The sequence below is a fragment of the Haemaphysalis longicornis genome, unplaced genomic scaffold, assembly GCF_048455015.1.
Source record: "Haemaphysalis longicornis isolate Haplotype H1 unplaced genomic scaffold, Haemaphysalis longicornis Haplotype H1 scaffold_8, whole genome shotgun sequence".
NCBI lineage: Eukaryota > Metazoa > Arthropoda > Arachnida > Ixodida > Ixodidae > Haemaphysalis > Haemaphysalis longicornis.
The window spans coordinates 110,190,618-110,210,907 of NW_027526445.1; the positions used below are offsets into that span (position 1 = coordinate 110,190,618).

The 20,290-nt window shown below is 46.8% G+C and overlaps 1 protein-coding gene across 1 annotated transcript; it reads left to right on the forward strand.

Moving 5' to 3' along the window:
* Positions 1-1,200: 1,200 nt before the first annotated feature.
* LOC144148431 (uncharacterized) lies at positions 1,201-19,660 on the forward strand. The gene is made up of 8 exons (XM_077679964.1): positions 1,201-1,228; positions 3,068-3,114; positions 5,650-5,734; positions 8,801-8,829; positions 11,971-12,025; positions 15,179-15,219; positions 17,058-17,151; positions 19,133-19,660. Exons 1-8 carry the CDS (start codon positions 1,201-1,203, stop codon positions 19,252-19,254), a joined length of 501 nt encoding a protein of 166 aa, XP_077536090.1. The 3' UTR covers positions 19,255-19,660.
* Positions 19,661-20,290: the final 630 nt, after the last annotated feature.

Here is a 20,290-nt window from a genome sequence, read left to right on the forward strand (position 1 = left end):
TCCGTTCATTGCTGACTCCTCACCCATACGGTACACCGCAGTTATTAGAGACGTCAGGCCAACGCATACACACTCTCGCGGAATGCGAACGTATGCGCAGCATGTGTGTCCGCAGTATGCGCAATGCAAGTCGCAGCCAATAGGGACTCAAGCTAACGCGTGCCCGCATTCGCTGCCAAAGGGCGCACCCTTTTTCTTCATGTGTTTTCTTTTTGTGCCGCAAACAGGGTACAATTACTCGCAGCCGGTTGGAGTTTAAAGGGACCCTGCAACACTATTGACAAACGCTTTCACTTTTTCCTTCGCGTCTGGAAGCACTGCGAAAGCTACAGTTATCGCCAGCACGAAGCGGCACTGCGTGATTTCTCGCCGCACGTGGTACGCCTCCCGTTTCTGCTTTGTTTTTGTTGCTTTATTTGTAAAGTTGCTATCGAACAGCATTCATTGGTGCAACTGAAGGAAAACCGACCAGCAGCCGCTACATGGCCTCAGTGACGTAATTCGGACCGTCGAAGAATGTCAAGACCGGGCCAGAGAGAAAAATCTTTTGAGCGACTTTCCAAGTTATCTGATGGACAGAGGGCAGTCATTTTTCGCTGAGGAATTTTGTGACCCCATAAACTAAGTACTGGGTGTGTTGGGGGAATACGTTCTGCAAGCATTTAAGATTTTTTGAAGAGTGAAAAAAAGTTTTCCAGGGTCCCTTTAAGAGCCGTTGCAGGCACCAAACGCCACCCAAGGCCGAAGCTCAGCTTTGTTCCTCAAATTGGCCGCCTATTCATGAATTCACATTTAAGAATATACGGCCTTTGCGCAACAAATGCAGCACGGACAGTGTGCGAAATCACATCTTTTCGTCTTCATGTGAAATTCCGGAAAATTGGCGCAAAAATATTCCCCGTGAAACACGATAAACTTAGAAAGAAATTTCCAAAAATACCAGCAACAAAAAAAAATGGCCGTTCGCAGTGTGCATATTCCAACCCGTGCGGTTAAATAAAGACACTGGTCTGTTTTCATGCCTAAAAGTAGGCACGTGGCAACCCGAATTAGAAAAGTGCGCAGTTTCCGTTTTTATGGACATTCTATGCAGATCCGTCAACACATTTTGCGTATAAATTAGCGGTGCTTTCAAAGAAGACACAGTTTTTCCCTAGGACCGGAAGCTGCAAGTCTTCCTTCCCGATGATGGCGAACGCTATGGTGCCGATTGTTGTTTTCATTCTCGGTAAGTTTCTTCACGTTGTTTCGCTGATATAGACTCAGCTTACGTTATTGCAACAAGCTTCGAAAATTGCATGCTAAATCACCAATGATTTAGCCTTGTCCTGCCTTGTCCTTTGGCCTTATCCTGCCACAGCACGTTGCTGTGGCAGGACAAGGCCAAATTTTCTTCAACTGTCACCAGTATAACTTCAAGACTACAAAGTTTCTGAAAGCTTTTCTGAAAGCTTTCTTTTGTAGCCGTACGACTGCTTTTCAGGTGTATGCCAAATTTTTCTTCTCAAAAACTCCCACTGCCCACCTTCGCTTTACGGGGCACTGCCATTAGTACAGAGGGCTTCTTAGATGTTCCGGTTAGTAAGTCTCATCAACTCAGGGAGAAATACTGGTCATCCGTGATGCCAGGCTTCAATAAAAGAGGCGTTAGGTAATCACGTTAACGCTTAACGTGTAATGTGATTTTACACAGTGCAAAGGTGTGTTTCTCTTTTAACAGTGTGCGCGACCGTTGGTAGAACGGCATCGTTCGAAATAGAACGTAAATACTTTGTTTTAATTTTTTCTGCTTTAATTGGTACCTCGCAATAGAACATCGCAGAGCTCGAGATAGCACTTGGATCGAAACGAAGAGGAAGAACACTGTCTAAAATTCCGTTAATTACGTTTACATTTAACGAATGCTGCCATTCCGGAGAGAAGAGAGGGAAGGAGCTTTATTTGGGTCTTCGCTGGTAGACGGAAGGGGACCAGAGGGACAAGTCACCTGCCCTCCAAGTTACCTGCCTCTGGAGCCGCTCTAGAGATTCTCCGGCAGTTCGATGGATTGCTGTGAGCCGGGCTGACAGCTGAGCAATGCCGCCTCCAGCTAATCTACTGTCCTGATCCCTAATCAGCGAGTACGTGGATGAGGTTTCTGTGGAGATGCCCATTTATGTTGTAGGTTAGCTTTGCCTGGGCGCCATTTGCATTTTTGTGGGTATGAGTCTAAGAAACATCGCTTGTAGCCTCCCGAGTACCGGCGTATACTTAATATTCCAAAGGTGAGCTCTCATAATTGGGTAAGTGGCCTATGATTAACTTCACAATAAAAGTTCTTCTAGTTTGCGGTGTTATTTGGCTGTACAATTTAGCTCTCCATCAGCTGCTACAATAGGGAAGAACAAGCAACCTTTTCATGTTCATTTAGCGAGATTCTATTCCAGTGTATGTAGATCCCCGCCACGGCCTGTGCGGATCCAGAGTCACCAAATGGTTCGCGGAGAACACTGTTTTTGTTGGATTGAGTAACTGCCAAGAAAACCCCGGTGTTAGGCTTCAGTAGTCTAGAAGTACAGTCGTGGATTTGGATGCAAATGACCTAGGTTAAAACTGAAGCAGCGCTGAAATTGATACAAGATTCGTGATGTTTTACTGTCAAATGTTCTTGCCTCCATTCTACGTATTCGGTTCGTAAAGAAGGCTGGCTTGGATGTTTTCGTTCTGTTTAGTGTCGCAGCACGACAAATGAACACGTTAATATACTGTTCTGGATTGCACCTGTAGCGCAGCTATCTCGGAATGGATTATCATGTTCACGAACTAATTTTACAATTATTATCTTATCACACCCCTCGTCTACGCCCTGCGGTAATATAAATGCTCTAAAAACGAACTGAAAACGGTCTGTTGAAGTGTGGCTTTATATCCCTCGCCGTGTCACTTTCCCCTCCGTGGTAAGTTCTGACCGCATTAGTGAGCGCTTGCCGAAATTGTCTCGTGGCCAGTAATTGAAATTAGTGTCACCGTATGAATCCCGTGAGCACTGTGATTTTACTTCATTGATTGCATTGTTGCCTACTTACAGGAGTGCTGGTATCGCACAATGGGGCTGCAGCAGCTGCCTGTACGACGGTACGTAGTATTTCATTGACCAGTTCTGACAGATACAGATATACCTCGTTGGCTTGGGCACCGTCCTGCTCGCTGCAACGTATTTCCACAGGCGAATAAATGAACTAATTTTCACACCAGACAAATAAAGATAAAAAGATTGCTGGAGATTACGATACTTCCTATTGCGATATTTGGGCGCAGCAGCAGTGCGCTGAAGCAAAACTCCCTCGTGGGTTCTCTCGACGGGAACGATGATGAGCCTCAGTGTCGGCGGCGCGAAGTGCGTCTCAGGAAGGGATCGCGAACTGCGTCTTAAGCGAACGCACATCATAGTCACGCGCACGCCCCCCTCACGTTTTCGCCAAGCGTCGCGTCGTCGAGCGCTTCGTGCGTGCACAGCATGCTGCCCTCTCCCATCCCCCCCCGCACACTTTCGGAGAGCGCTGACTTGCGCCGTTACGGCAAACCGCCCTCCCCTCCCCATTTCGCGACACTCCCCTCCTTTGCTGTCTTTCATCGTTCGCTTTTTCTTTCGCTGGTCGGTCTTGCCATCGTTCGCTCGGTTACTCCGACAACGCGGCTCAGCCCAGGGACGGCCGATGAACGATGAAGGGCTGTGCCCTAAACGATCGTTCCGAAAAGGAGGTCGCCAATTGAAAATAATAAGCAACATCGAAGCTGTGCACCAGAAAAACGAAGAGACACGAGGAGTTAGTTTTCGAAACATCTCGCCTTCAGCAAATAGGTAGTAGACCTAACTTTGAAGGAAAAGTCAAAGACGTATGCAACGAAAGTAATTCAGGAAAAAATGGAGCCAGTCGTTCTGTAAGGGACGGGTCAGGCGAAGTAAACGACCCGTTGCCAGGCTATACTTAGTACAAAAAAGTCGTTAATTATGCAGTAACGGTTTGTCAATTGATGCGTATAATCGCATTTAATTGGTGACACATGGGGGGACCTTTTAAGTTCTGAGCGATACTTCGAGAAATGAAGAGAGTCCCTGAAGTTATGTTTGAAGTCTGCTCGGATAATAGATGTAAGGATGAACATCTGAAGGGGGTGAGGAGAGATCCCCTTGTTGATGATGAGCGGAGTATAGGCGGTATTGACAAGTACAGTACATTCGCATACCTTATGTCAACTACCGAAATATGCGGGGAATACTTATTACTGAGACACTTACTAGGTATGCCTACGTGGTTTGGATGCAAGAAAAATATACCCACGAGAACTTGTCATTCGGTCGTGATCCTGCCATGGCACCTTTAAGCTTCACGGCTCGATCTTCTTCTCAGTGGGTATGTGGGAACCTGAAAAGGTATGTTGATGTCACAGGCATACGTAAATTTGGCGAATCGGCCGTCAAGTTCTGCAGGCAGCCGTCATTGCCAATGGTAATCTCCTATGTTGGCATGTGACCAGGTTAAGGGGCCATTCAGAACTCTGACCTGAGAAGACGAAACTGTATTCTGGTAGCTCCATGAAACTCGCATGACGTAATCATGATTTATACCTCTTAAGTGTCATCAGGGAAAGCCACAATGCCTTCCCATTCAGCGCACGTAAGTAGATTACCATGTATGTGTGCTGTATGTAGACTACCAAGAAAATTAGAAGAGTGAAGCGGGGCGATGAGAAAACAGTCATAAAAGCATTCATGCCATCGCCTAAGATTGTCTAAATGACAATAGTTTTGTCTTTTTAAGCATGTGTGCAGGCGGCTATCAGGGAAGATCACCCCCCTGATACCCCTGCAATATCGCTCAATATACGAACGTTGTAGAGCCGAGAGGGAACGACCTTTTTATGTTAACTGGAAATGTCCATTGTACTAACGGCAGCGCTTGATACGCCAGATGGGGATGGTTGCAATAAAATGGAGTAAATATTGGAGGTTATGGAAACAATGAAAGAGCACACAAAACTTAAATGTAAAAAAAGACAGGAAATAAAATTTAACAAAGAAAACTCAATGACAAAGCTGAGTAAAAAAGTAGAGCCAATGGTGCCGAGGGAACACAGAATGCCGAACATATAAATACAAAAAAAACAGTTTAGGAACTAGATAAACAATTGCATAAAAGCCACAACAAGCTTACAGAAAGGTGGGCCCTTAAAAATATCAACCCAAAACACATAGTCTGCAAAACGATCGAGAAGTTTCGGGTTACTCCTGGACAATCATTACTTGCCGTACACTTATGACTGATATGTTCTGCCTTTAGAGCCTGGCAGAATAATCTCACTCGAATTAGTACGTAGGCTGTATCCTCTGACAACATCCGCGTGAAATGAGTTTCCTTAAAGCTGCAAAAGCCCAAAGTAATAAGCTTTGAATCAACGATAATAAGCAGCAAAAGTCAACGTGGATATGGTGTTGGTGTAAACAACCCGTTTGTCAGAGCGCCAAAACTGATGGTCAAACACATTGCATCTTCGCCGAAATAGAAGACATTCTTTGTCAGCAGCCAGGTAAAGCCACCGTGCAGTTATTGTCTCACAAATGCGAAGAGCTAAACTTGTTGTAAACCCGCTTTCTGTTCACGTATGCAGAACTCGCAGTGCACTGGCTTTGGGGAACTATGCATCACGTACTACAACTACGCAAAAGGGCAAAAGTGTGCCACGTCCAAGAAATGTAAGTTCTTGCTTGACTAAAGGAGTGACTCACTGATTCTTTGATTTCTTGTGGGCGCGATAGATTACTTGATTTGTAGAATGTGTGTTTTGTAGACTGGGGATTTTTTGATTGCTTGATTGAGTGATAATTTTTACTATGTTGGGTGCACTCGCCAAGCACCACCAAATATTTAAATGTAAGCTGCCAGTATCACTGAAAGGAAGAATACACAACGAATGCACCCTGAAGGTGACAACTAGAGAACGGAATTCAGGCAAATTCCTAGAGTGTTCCTTGCGGTCCTATCCCGCCATTATGATATATTAGCACGAATTCGAGGTTAAGACAGATTTTTACGGTGTTTTTATCGCGCCTGTAAATGCCTATTTTGGCTTTCATGCCTCAATGCCTTCAAAAGCCTATACATCCCTATTTTAATTTCCTATTTTCAATATATCCGCCTATATGACGGGAATTCCGCCTCACGATTCGCTTTCGGTTCAGTTTGAGATCGTTATTCGCGTTACAGCGCAGCATTGACTGCACAGAACTCTACAGAATTAATCCTTGCCCTGTAGCACCAAAAGATTGGAACGCTTATTTTCGGTGATAAGAGCACAATTTAAAATAAGAAAATCTGGAGAGGATGGTGGTTTATTATTGTTTCCATAATTTTGACAGTCATTTTTAGGCCACATACCGCGTGCTCTCGAAACAGATTTCTTCAAACATGAGCAGTGGCATCCTCGTTTTAGAAGCATAGTCATATACAGCTGTATTTTCAACGCAACGGTTGGGCATAAAAAACACGCCTTTGTTAGAAGATCACTCCCATAGTGAAGAGACAAAGGGGGAAACATCATTGTGCTGCTGGGTTCCTTACACCTTAAATATGACACTGCCGATGGGCCATAAAACTCTCTCTTCCATCAAAAATCTGTTTGGCTGCTAGATACCTTTTGAAAAAACGCTGTTCAAGTGTGGAAGCGTATTTTCCAGTGTCGGGACATCTTGAAATTTCAATGAGCATATCACTGTATATGAGGAAATTGCTAAAGTTGTACCCAACAGTTCTCATGTAACGGCGTCATTTTTTTTCTAGGTAAATCGTACTCGCTGTTGCGACTAATATTTCTGTCTGTTTCTCGGGCGTCGTGATTAAATTACGCAAGGCAGATATTGACTATGCTTGGGTACAACTTAGGAAACTCAACGGAAGTTGCCCCTCCGCCGGCTGCTCCTCGCGTGACGCGAAGCACGCGTTAAGTGACAAAGACATGTCGGTCTTTGGATCCGGTTTTCCGTTGGGATAAACCTTGCCGAAACCGCTCCGCGCCGCTGTGTAGTGCAATTCGAGACACACAGTGCGCAAACGCCTGCGACACTCCGGCCGGCGTACGTGAAGAACTTCGGTAGTTCTCAGGAAAAATGAGGCAGCTTCGCAATATCCAGGAAGAGAGAACCCACTGAATAGATGAGCCTCTTTTTTCTAGTATCCCGCAAAAAGCGCTATCAATGACGCCTCGACGCCTCGTGCTGTTACTGTATGCCGCCACCAGCTAATTAATTTCCCATGCGGAAAACGCGAGTGCGCGGGGAACAAAAATTGCCGCGTATGTGCTCCTTTAGTTGCAAATGTCAACGCAAGGCGTATAGTCGACTGGCGCCCCTGCCAAGTAAATGCCTCCCTTCCCTTTCCCGCTCACCTCTCATACTGTTCTTCTCAGCAAATGCCGTTCCTAGCTTGTACCGGGGTATAGCACTTTTTTAAATCGGTATTCCTAGCTCTCAACTATTCTTTCAGTGCGCGAGCATTCTGGCGGCCGCTACTGAGGTTTGGCTGCGGTGATGGCGTCGTACCCGAGATAGCGAAGGCAGCAAGAAAATGGTGGGGGCAAATGTGGCGCCTGATTTGAAAAAAAAACGTGCAGTGCACCCCTATTAAAAATGTATTGGTGGGGAAGGTCAGCTGCGTTCCTTCATGCCGATTAACTTCCCATGATTCAATGACTGAATGAGCAGGTATTCTGTAAACATTCGTTACCCTTTACATCTCTAAAAATCAGTCTGTGCATTCATATCCGTCTCCAAAAGGTGTTAGATACGCGTTGTGCTAGATAGACACACCAATAAATTTCGCTTGCAAACTGACGCGCGCCACGCTATCCTAGTTATGTCGCCCTATGCTTGGGTACAACGGCAGCTCACGTGACGAAGCAGCCAGTGGATGGCTTAATAACCTTGTCTTCGTTACCACCAATTCTCTCTACCCCCCCCCCCCCCCCCCCACCACCACCAAACGAATAAAAAGAACAAAACGCCGCGAGGTGCTAACAGTCTTGCGGTGCTTTGCAGTGTTTTGCTTGCACTAGTTTTACCTATCACAGTCAGGTGCACCCATGTGTCCCGGATGGCATAAAACGCAGTGAGCTAATTTGGTTCCCGAGAAATAATTGAGTTCTATTTTGTATGAAATAGCCCCACGTGTTCTACTTGACGTGTTCTACTTGACTTACAAGGCGTAGCGGTATTGATGCTGCTCAGAGGGAAATTGCACACGGCTACAGAGGCTGAACTGCGGAACTCGAAAAAGGTTTTCTGGCGCCTGAAAGCAATGCTACCTGATGTAGCATTGGCAGCGGCCAAAACATGCTGTCCATTGTTGTTCAGTGCAAGGTTAAAAATGGCCCCTAGGACGGGAAAGCGGGCGGTGTCGCTAACGTCCGCGTGGGCATTTTGTTTTATCGCATTTTGTTTCGCATTTTGTTTTATCCAGCTTTTAGTAGATTGCGCTAGCTGTCTAGCAGGCAAGATGTTTATTTTTTATTTTAGTACTGAAGTGATATATCGCTAAAATGAGCAAACTAGGCCGTTGTGAGCATTGATATATATTTATAAAGCTTTTTGTATTGGTGCACGATGGTGTTTAAGTACGTGGTTAGGGAAGTAGTAAATGCCATAGGAATGTTAACAGGTGAGTTCCTGTTAGGAACTGTGTTAAATTACAGTACTTTACCACGCTTTGGTTACGAAAGCTAATTTTACTTTGCCGCAGATGTATACAATTTCGCATTTACTGTGCAGGTACCGGAACGCTCGGTCCCGTTTGCTCTGTAAGTATCCTATTGTGTGAAACATCCCAGCGTAGCTATGCTCAACGTTGGCAGGGGATCACGCAGATCGTTTGAAGGCTTAGTTGGGTAACAGGCACAAAGTATTCATTGTTTCTGCCGTAATTCGTATGACTGTCATTCGCCGAAAAGCTAGACCCTAACTTCCTTAATTGCCGCTGTCCAAAACAGGGAACGTCACAACTATCAGGAGGTAATGCAAAGTATACCACACTTCTCACCGAACCTCCTGGTCTCTGGATGCATCTCTTTGATCCGCATATTCTGTTAGTTCTAATCGCCGTTCTCTTCGCCGAAGATTGGGCATTAAGGACACAAAGCAATCATGCCCACCGCGTCGTCGTCTTTTACGGTTCAGATAATTGGCCAGTTAACTAATGAGGCACTCTAATTACCACCGTAGCCTTCATGCGAGAAGTTCGCATGGCATACCGACAAAGAGTGCTGTGGCCGTATTCAGCTATGTTCAATTCGAAGCGAATCAACGGCGCCTCTTTGAGGGAATAATTCACTGCATACCATACAGCATGGAGAGGACGGGAGACAGGAATGACACACTACACAGTTGGGCGAACATATTATGGGCCCATCCTGAGTGGGAAGGACTTCCCTAAGCTGCGTTGCCCCCCCCCCCCCCCCACCCCAGCATTCGCAGTGTGGTTTGGCTGTCATTATGCAGTATTTTTTACCACATATAGCTACCAAGAGGGGAAACAGAAGCGCAAAAAAAATAATTGTGGAGTCCTCCTGCAGGACTAGATGCAAAAGAGATCCTATGCATCAATACGTTTATTTTCACAGTCCTCGTAGAACCAGAACCGAGACTTAGACGACTCTGCTGGTGAACAACAATTCATGTTCACACTTCACAATGACCTTGTGAAGGTTGTTAGTATTCCCAAGAATCTCTGTCTGAATCTGTACGAGAATTCACGTAACCCCATACTCCTTGCCAAAGCAGCAGCAGCACTATCACGACATAAAAACCCAATCTTCCCTCCCCTCCAAGGGACAAACGTAATACGCAGAATGCTGGAGTCCTGTTTGTGGTCACCTGTGACATAGCTGTCATATTGCCTGGTGACAAACTGATGTGCGATATCTTACTGGAACAGGGAAATTTATCCTTCGGGGCGACATATTATTTATGAGCTTCGTAGTACTACAAGGAGGAGTCGTAGGCACGATGTTTTTGTGGAATGCGGTGTTAGCCTGAAAGCTGAAGCCCTTAACAAGAGCGCTTGCAGCGAACGCTCTTCGTATTGTCTGATACTTGTGCGGTCCTTCGAAAGACTGCCTTAATTTCGTCAAATTGATTATAGTAAACTCGTAGGTCAAACGATCGACAATGCAATGTAAACATGACTGTTTTATTTATTACCGCCCCGCCGGAATTGGAACTTCACGATAATGTCGATGGCGGCGCTGGTGTGTTTTAGATATCAGGGTACAGTAGTTCGCAATCAGTAGTCCAAACCCCCTAACCTTCGTTGTATACAAGTTGTTTATCTAGGTATTACAAACCGCATAGGGGACATCCTGTACTTCCACCACCCTAGAAAACAGGTTGGACTTCGGGGCGGCAGTTCTTGAACTAACCTCCCCTTTCAACGAGGCAACCGAGACCCACTGAGCATAATAACCGCTTCACGGGACATCTATCGATTATGAAAAAGTGTATGGTTAACAGCTGCCGTAATGAAAACATTGAGACGAAGGCATTGAGGAACCTTATCTAGAGCTTTCAAGAGCACTAGTTGTAGTAATAATAGCGCGACTAGTACTCGCAAAGAGAAGGCCGTAGGAGTTAAGGGGAAACCGGAGTACAAGCTACAAAGGGCGGATGTCCCGTTCGCTCTTCCAAGGTGCATGCACACACTGCTCACGCCGCACACGTAAGACGGCTCTGAAGGAAAACCTTGCCTAGCCCATAATGGGGTGATGGAGTGTGAAGATCTGATTTTAAATTTTTCAATTTATTTCGGAAATAAATACATGCATGTGGTCTCCTGACGAGGCCACCGCCCGGCAGTATAGATCATCAGAAAAGGGTGGGTTCGATTGCACTGGATATTCCTGGAGCTATTCTAGAGAACCTTGAGGAACTGCATCTGTGAGGGCAAAACAGTGTTCTGCGAATGGGCCACAACGCAAGTGCAGTTATGCCATTCAATTGTAGAGTATGCTGAACTCTGTTGGCAACGGCGCGGGCAAGTCCCCCCCCCCCTTTGGTGCAACAGTTTAGATATGGTGCGGATGATGGGTGCAGTATTGGCGAGCGTCTTCTTAATAACATTCACTGCACATTTGCGGCAGCAACAGTCCTCATAGGAGGGGGAAGAAGTGCTCTATGAGAAAGGGTTTCGGAGAAGAAGACGCCATTTTAGAAAAATATTTACAGCCTGACCAGAGGGGTTACTTGTAATTATTGATTGGCAGAGTCAATGATTCGTGTAACTGGATTGCTTTCCTGAGTCTTAGGAGCAGTTTCCTGGAGAGGACCTGCCTCGGTCGCAGAATAGGAGCAGTTTTAGGTCTATGGGAAATGTATTTATCTCAACCTGAACACACACTTTTTCATGAAAATTATGACCAAAACAATTTTTATTAGAATATCTTACTCAAGATTGATTGATTATGGGAGTTAACACTGCGAAGGTACTCCTTGTCTTTGAGGCGCTCCGTGGTGGACTGGTGCCGGTTAATTCCGACCACCTGGAGATCTTTAACGTGCGCTAATCTTCACACACAGGCGTTTTCACGTCACGCCCCCTTCAGAAATGCAGCAACTGCAGCCGGGGTCGAACCCGCTACCTATCTCGCACGTAATAAATGGCGACGGCATGAACGGCGCGCGCTCTGCAGAACCGGACGTCACTGCGGTGGCCAGAATCGCCATGAACGCGAATGCATCGCGTAGATATTATTCTGTCACTCATTACATCACTTCATGCTACTGTTATTTTGGTTACATATTTACACTGGTCAAATTTGACCCTTGACCTGCCCTTTTTTCCCCACTCCTTATACAACTGTGCACAGGGTTGTTGCTGGAAGCAACATCCAGTGCAGTTTAATTCAAATCAACCGCTCTGTTTTCGCCTCGCCGCTTTATTTCTCCAGTGTACCGGCGGATACCAGTGCCGAGCGAAGAAGTGTCCTTCGGACCCCTTCGAATGTAAGTGACAATATATTCAAGTCCGTGCAAGCAACTTGATATTGCGGTATGGCTGTGTCTAGTGTCTAAAGTGACGTCCCAAGGAAGTACAAGCACAGTACTGAAGCGACGTTCACCGGCGTTTCGTAAAAAAAGAACTGCCTCGTATTCCACCTTTTTGCTCTCCCTAACGTAAGGTCACGTAATCAAACGTAACCTAACAAAACAAAACCTAAGGAACAAAAACCAATAATTTAAAAGACCAAGAACTAGCCCAGGCCATTCCGATTAAAATTTATTTCATAGCAAAAACCAAAACTGGCCCACACGGGACCCGCACTACCCGGCTGGGTATCTGGAAGCTTAGACGGAAACTTTACGCCACAATGCCAAGCGCTGCGCCCTGTGGCAGCGTAATTTTAAATATTCGAACGTCGTTAGACAGCACATTCGCCTTGGCTGCAACGCTGAGGACGGCACAGTGGACACTGCGTTTATTTATTTCCGATGTTTATAATTCCTTCCCCTAAGTACATTACCTCTGTCTCACAATATCGCATTCCGTCTTAGGGAAGGATGAGTGAAGGGTGCAGAGTGAGTAGGGAAGGGTGCAGAGTGAGCGCGTAGGCATTTAATTAAAGCGAGAACTTGGTTGTAGATGACCAGGGCACCAACTCTGAAGGGGCATCCTCAGTCGTCCGGCAGCCAGTGGTCGTGGTTCGTCCACCGGGCTGTAGCGACGACGGTTAGTTGCGCCACAAGCTCCTAGCTGGTCAGCAGATACATCCCTAGTTTGCAGCTGAAGTTTGGTGTGGATGATGACGTAGAGAATTTCTGGCACATGCGTACCAAGTGGTATAGGGTGCCAGGGAGTATTAGTACGCGAAGATACTGTGGTATTGGGGACGGTAGATTTTTTTATGTAGTATAAGGACAGGGCTTGAGTTTTTAGGCTTCAGAGGGTAGTGCTGTCATGCTGAGAGAGGTTCGGGTGTTAGGAAGGATGACTGCGTTGGCTGAAGTGGTTGTGGGTGAGAAGAATAAAGAAGCCTATATGGGTGCCTTGGAGAGGAGGCTGCCAGTAGAAGACGGCCTGACGTAGGCACAGGGGCGGTAGCGCTGGTTTGGGCCTGCTGTGCAGCGGCCTGGGCGGCATCGTTTCCAGGGTGGTCAGCGTGGCTGGGTGCCCAAATGAGGAGGATGTCGAGCAGGTTGGGCTGAGCCTGAAGGAAACCGGGGGCTGTGAGTGTAATGTGGTCGTGTAAATATCCGTGGCAGGCTTCTTTAGAGTGTGAGTAGAGTGACGCAATGTAGGGCTTCTTTGTGCCTGCTTCGGTAGTCCTTCTGTACGTGGTAGTGCTCACAGAGGCCGTCGGGAGCGGTAGCCAGCTGTGATCAACTATTTCGATAGCGAATGCTCAGTTGGTACAGCAGTGGCAGGCGTCCGTGCAGCCAGGGGTGAAGTAAGGGTCGTCTGCAACACGCCTGGACGAGTGGCTTGGCGGGCGATGTTCTATCCTTTAAGCACATGACGGGGCATAAAAGCTACGGTGATGTGCTGCTTGATGTAAGGCAATATGTCGACCCCAAAGTCGTGTGGTGGTGGAGTGTCCTAACCTAAGCGTTTGCCACCGCAGCCCCATGCAGGTACGTTGAAGGTGACGTTGCTGCGAAAGCTTTCGGGCTCCAAAATGCTCGCCACCACCACACCAAACCAGCGATGGGAAACACTGCAGACTAGTTGAGAGAGTTGGGTGACGGTGCTAAAGCCACTACCGTTTTCGGGTATGCGTAGTCCGAGTATACTTAGTGAATGTACAATGGGTTTTGGGTGGTTGTTGAAGAGGAGCTCAGGACCTCGAATTGCATCAATGCGTTTCTAGTAGTCAGGAGCACATGGTGTAATGAGCACACATTTGTTTGTAATGCATCGGGGCCCTGAGCCTGTACGTACCTGTGGATGATCTAGATGACAGTCTGGGGTGAATCCTGCTGTGGACAAGTGGAGCCCTGACCAATCAACAGTGTGAGGTCGTCCGTATATACGGCACGTTAGGGCAAGAGGAAGACGTTTAGTAACGGCAGTAAGTTTTGCTTGGATAAGTTAAACAGTAGATGAGATTATACTTATCATGCGTTGTCCTCCTTGAAGGGAACAGGAAAAGTCAAGGGTCGGGGATGCTGAGGTCTAATTGGAGGTGCAGGTTTGGATGAATTTCAGAAGTAGACATGCAATCGCAGGAGGCGGTTTGTGTTTTTTGTTTCTTGCGGAGGGCCTGATCTGTGACGTTATCAATGGCCCCTATAAGTCCATTACTACTTGTTTAGGGACAAAATACCTACGCCAAACATTGTCAGTTGCCAATGGCCCATACGGCAACTGACAATGATCGCGGCATCCGCAGCGATAACTCAATGTCTTATCTCTATAGGAAACAAATTTATTATTTAAACTCGTTACCTTTCAAAGGCGAGCCCCACCAGCGATAACGGCTAAAGGTTTGAAGTAACGAGTGCGACTTCAAGCCAACAAGCCTACTCGTCTTTCTACTACAACTTCAGGCCCGTTTGGTAGGGATGTCTGTTCGTAATAAACATTCATGATGCGTTCTACAAATTTTGTGAATATTTGCGTTTGGGCTTCTTCACAAGCGTCTTAAATTTCCCTGACAAAGGCTCCCAAGGGGTGCACAAATGTTTTAGATTACTAATTTTGTGGTCAGTTTAATCGTTTCTCTATTATAAGCGCGAAAGTTCTAAATGTATTTTTAAATGCAATGTTGAAAGTACCAAACGAAATGTATTCGATAAGATAACTTGCATCTAAGTTCCCATTAAACGAACACTCCTGAACGTTTCTGAAAAGTGGTGAAATAGTGTGTAAAATACAGCTCTACTTATAGCGGCTCGATAGGTCAAGTTCAGAGTTCATGCAGTGCACAGTGCTTCAAAGCACCGAGTTTCGGTGCTGTTGATATATCGCAACATACATCACGATAAATTACTAGTCCTGCCGATAACAAGGACGATAACATCTAACGACATAAAAACTTCAAACAATGTGGACAAATGCATCTCGGGATGCTGTTTTTTTTATTACGGTAAATATACCGGAACGCCAAATCATTTTTCATCCAGCCCCGTTAAACCCGTGTCTTGCTTTTACTATTGCAGGCCTGCTCCTGGAAAATACCGCCACAAGATGTGGCTTGTTCGTAAGTTCCTAAACAATTTCTGTGGCATGTTTTGTATCCTCCATTGAAGCTAAAGCTTGTTCTAAAAGGACGTGTGGCAGCCGAAGCTCCCGCAAGGGATTCGAAATGTAGAACTTAAAAACCAGGGCTCGTTAAGTTGACAAGTGTACCTGCAGAACACAGATTCAGTTATGGGTCCTCCTTAATGCAGAGAAAGGTAATAAACCAACCGCTACGTTTGGTTTCAATGAAAAGGTTTATTTCATTTCGCGTCGATGGCCTGTCGTTACAACGAAGTATCCAAATGGCTTTGCTAAACGTCCAGCTATACGACATTTCTTGGCGACAATTTTGTTCACCGCTCAAGAGTGAAAAAGTCTTACAACATAGGGCTTTATGTTTGAAATACTCGAGTTATCACTTCAGTGCCTTCCATCGCTATGCACATGACATGTACTTATGCGGCCTCCCTGAGCCAGTGAGGGGGATACTGTGGGAGTTTGGCTGGATATACAGCCCCTAAACCACGATTGCTTTATCGTCGATCTCCTCTCCAAAGCTGACTTCCGCCTTTAGCGAGCCTTCTTTGCTTGGTTGAGTCGATCGTTGTCGCCATTTTGCGCTGCAACCATTACTGCGCTATGCATAACAATGTTCTACCCGCGCTCTCATAAGATAGGTCATTGAAGTGATCGTGAACGACATTTTCTCACAATCTAGCACACTCATGCATCGTCTGCTCTTCGCTGACGACGACACATTTTGTTAGTGAATGCCGCTGGTCCTTCATGTTTATCTTTTTAAAAACATTCCATCGTGAATCTTGGCGCAACCACATGCACACACCTAGTGGAAAGGTATTGTGCAGGGTTGTACACAGTGCCCAGCAGGTTTTTTTTATTTAACCGGCTGCCGGCTTCCATCGGCTTTGAGAATGTGCGTCCCTATGAATGCAAATGGACGGAATAACGCTGCCAGGTTTACAAGTACTAACACTTACCTGCTTGATACCTGGCGGCCGCTCTCGTTCCCTATATGCATGCGCGCGGCCGTTTTCAGAAACTGGAAGCGTCGGCTCCAGTTGTGAATGGTGCAACGATTTGCTGCAGCCGTAGCAGGTGGCGGTATAGCGAAGTACAGTACCACAATTCAATCTAATTCGTGGGCATAGCGTGCTTTCCTTTTTGATTACGTTAAAAATCCATCCAAATTCCATCGTTAGATAGGCACGGATACCCGCGACTCGCGAACGGTGACATCGGTTTAACTTTGTCGTGCGCACAACAAATTGTGTGAACATTATAGCCAGCGTTAGATAAACATCTGTTTAAAGAGGGACAGCGAGTGAAAGAGGTATAAAGAGAGCGAGAGTGAGTGATCGAGCGAGCGAGAGAGAAAGTGAGAGAGAACTTTAATCGGGTCAATGCCATTCAGGTTGCGCTTGTAGCCGGCGGCATACCATACTCCCCGACCATCTCCAAAGCCCTACCGATTAACCGGGCCTGGATGCGCAGATAGCAGCTGGGGAATGCAGGTGCCCCCGTATTTTCAGCGATTTTGCACATACAGCAGTGACATGCGGATAGGAGACCTTGCGTGCGATTTAAACACCAAAGTATTTATATACCTAGCGCGAGATTTGGGCGAGTTTCCAGTTGTTGCGCTTACCACTGAAAGAAAATACCTTGCATTTTTTACGAGCTGAGAGTCATATGGGATTTATTTCACAAGTTCTAATAAGCTTAAAATCCATTACACCGAGAAGTTGGTCTTCATTGGAATTAATAGTAGAGTAAATAATGCAAAGGTCTCTGGTGGAGCATTATCCGCGCGTTCTCGTTCGCGTTCTTTTTTCACAGACGTGCCCCTTCTTGAATGTGTGCGCCTACGAGGCAACTGGCACCAACTGCGCTATTGGGACCTGTCCCTGCTACGGAAGATACCGCAGGAAGTGTGAGTACTCATATGTGACCCTCACGGTGGTGTTCTGGGAAATGGTGCTGTAGTAAGCACCAGCTTTTCGGAACTATGTGCCTCATCGATGGTGTTGCATAAAATTAAAGCCGTTCCACTCCATTTCAAAGCTGTCTGAAGTGCAGAGCAGTGATTCGCCATAATGGGCTGTGGCGCCGTTATCCGCTCACAGCTACCATCAATCACAATGTTCGCCGCGCTGTCTCACCCCTCTCTTGATAAATGTAATGGAGGCCCTTCCAATGGAATTCAAATTTCCCGCCTTCGCAGTGCTCGCGCGACCCCTGCCTGAAACAGTGCGAGCGGGAGTTCTGCTCTTTTTTTGCTTACTTTCATATCGCATGAGTCGTCGCGCCTTACTGCACAGTTTGGAACGCACCGTTTCTTGCGGGCACTTTTTCCGCTTAATATAGTTAAAACCTAACCCAACGACCGTTACTAATTAAGCGCACAAGAGCCTGCCGGTTAGTTAATATATTTGCTTAAATGTACCTGCAATTTTCTTTTCGCTAAACAACGGGGAGACGTAGCATAAACGCCAGCGGTTCAGGAGTTTCGAACGGATACGATAATATAAAGCGCTTGGTTTTCGAAGCCTGTGTGGGACGCCGTTGCCGTACGCCGTACGGCTCTACTTCGGTCCGTTATCTCACTGCACCGCCTACTTCCTGCAGTCGCCTAACATCGAAGCGTTACAGCGAGCGAGCTGCGACGACAAGGCGAGCCCCTAAAGTTCTCTTCACCTAAATATAAGGCGCGTTCGTAGCCTCCCATTCTGTGTCGGCTTTGTGGCGCAGTGGGTAGAGCACCATGTACATTGAGTTCCGCCCGCAGGGTCGAGGGATCGAAACCTGGCGCCGGATAGTATTTTTTTTATATAGTGTAGGGGGAGGGGTGCGAACTACGACTACGGACGTCAACGCGGGTGACATCGTGAGTTACTGATATGCTCTGCATTTAAAAGGAAACGACACGCGCAAGGAGTAGACGTCCAGCACCGCTAATGATATCGGCAGTGTTGGAAGGTAGATGCGATGTAGTCATTACAGTGACCAAAGCGGAGAAAGATACGAAGCGCCAGTGTTTTTTCCCAAAAGTTTTTGAACTACGGGAAGAAGATTTTATTAAGGGCATAGGGTCATGTCGGAAAAATATCCGCAGTAGAGGCATGGACATAAAGCGAGAAAACCGAGAACGACACTGCCCCAGCACATAGGGGGAATTCAAGCCGAGCCTCGAGTCGGCAGCAACATTGTGTGCCGCGGCGCTGTGCTCGTACCACGGCCCCTTTTGTTAGCGCCCGTCGTCAGGCTTGTCTCTGAGTCGCGTCACCGCTAGGATGCCGTGGCGTTGTAAGATATAGTGCATGGCGAACAGACGGCTAAACATAATAGAATAGCATTGACAGCGATGACATGGCGCTACTGGTCGAAAAAAAAGGGGCTACAGGCACGGCTTGCGTATTTTCTTTGGGGTCTGCGATATTTCGCGGGCGCCTTCTCCTCTCAACAGAAGAATTGGACACAAAATATTAGAATATTTAATAAAAACCGCAACTGTTTACCAAAAATGAATCCGTCTTTCATTCAGGCGGCTCTCTGCGAATTGTGCCCAGGGTTGAGGACCCAAGCAAGATTAAAAACAATGAAAATATAAAATATAGAGGGGGTCGCAACAGTGGAGGCTGCTCGCTTTTCTATGGCCCGTGTACAAGTAAAATGTATCTATCGTTGCATTTTGATGCCAGTGTTCTCCAACGAGCCAACGACGTCCATGTTGTTGTCGGTGCTGTTTTCGGTGTTTGTTGGTGTTGTTGGTGTTGTGTCGGTGTTGTGTGAAAAGTGGCACACGTAGACGAAAACTGTTTCGCGATTGATAATTTTAGTAAATCCATACATTTAGGTAACACAGTCAAGCTTCTTCATTGAGAAATAAGGAACGTCTCGAATTTTTTACGCAGGTGTGTTCAATCCTGACGCCTATTTTGCCTGCGGCCTGGACACGATCCCGATCGTGAGCTCCACCGGCGTCGTCACCTGCAACGGCTGCCAATCGGCAACAACCGTTCTCACTGGTCCATAACTGCAAGAGGCAGTGCGGTGGAGAGAGTGCTTATAGCAAAGGAGCGTGCGCTTGTTGCGCGGTTTCAGCGCCAGCATAGGCGTTCACTTGAATGTCACTTACCTGACAAATAAACGTTGCTTGAAAACTGAGCGACTACAAGTACACCGTTAAAGGGGTCCTGAAATGCCTTCCGCCGATGCATGGATGTACATGTAACCAAATAAAGCAATGTATTAGCAATCTCCTCCTGCAAGAATTTTGTTAAAGCGATGAGTATTAGCTGAGAAATCGTAAATCAAAAACCGCGAATTATCGTCGCGCCGTATTTCCTCCTCCTTTCAACTGTTTCTTCGCTGTTGGCCTCCCCTCCCATGATGCTCCGCTCCTCAGCGGTGACGTACTTCCGCTATTGGGCTCCCACAGACTGCTGTCTGCTACGGGCCAGCTCTTTCGGCTTTTTCATCTCTGTAGACACCATGGACACAGGCTGGAAAAGCGAACGAATGACCTGGCCGCATGTGTGCGGCCTGGCCTTGCCCTTTCGCGGTGTACGTAGCTGCAGGGCTGCAGTTGGTACCGGCGGCGAACTCGCAGCCGCGTGGGGAGAATCGTGCGCTCGTTCCCTTTGGTGCACCGCGCACTGTTTATCCAAAAAGCGCGGTCTCAGATGTGGCCCCGCTGGTGCCGGGTGTTATTTTGCGGTGGTTGTAATTCCTACTACCGGCGGCATGTGAAAAAAGACATTTTCAACCGACACAGAACCCGTGCACAAAACGCGCCGGATCGGATCGCTTTATCAGCGGCGATGAACGTGAAGGCGAAGAGCAAACCAACGCTGCACTCGATCAGCGAGAACCCGTGTTCTGACAAGCTGCACCCATGTGTTGCATTCAACACTGACGGGAAAGCGTTTGTTTGCACTTGTTTGGATAGTCGTAAAATGTCCAAACACTCCGGCACTCCGCTAGCAGATCAGCCGGCGAGACATTTCGGAAAACATTTGACAGATGGCGCCGTATGCATTAGTGTGTCGCTACGCAAAACTGATGAGACG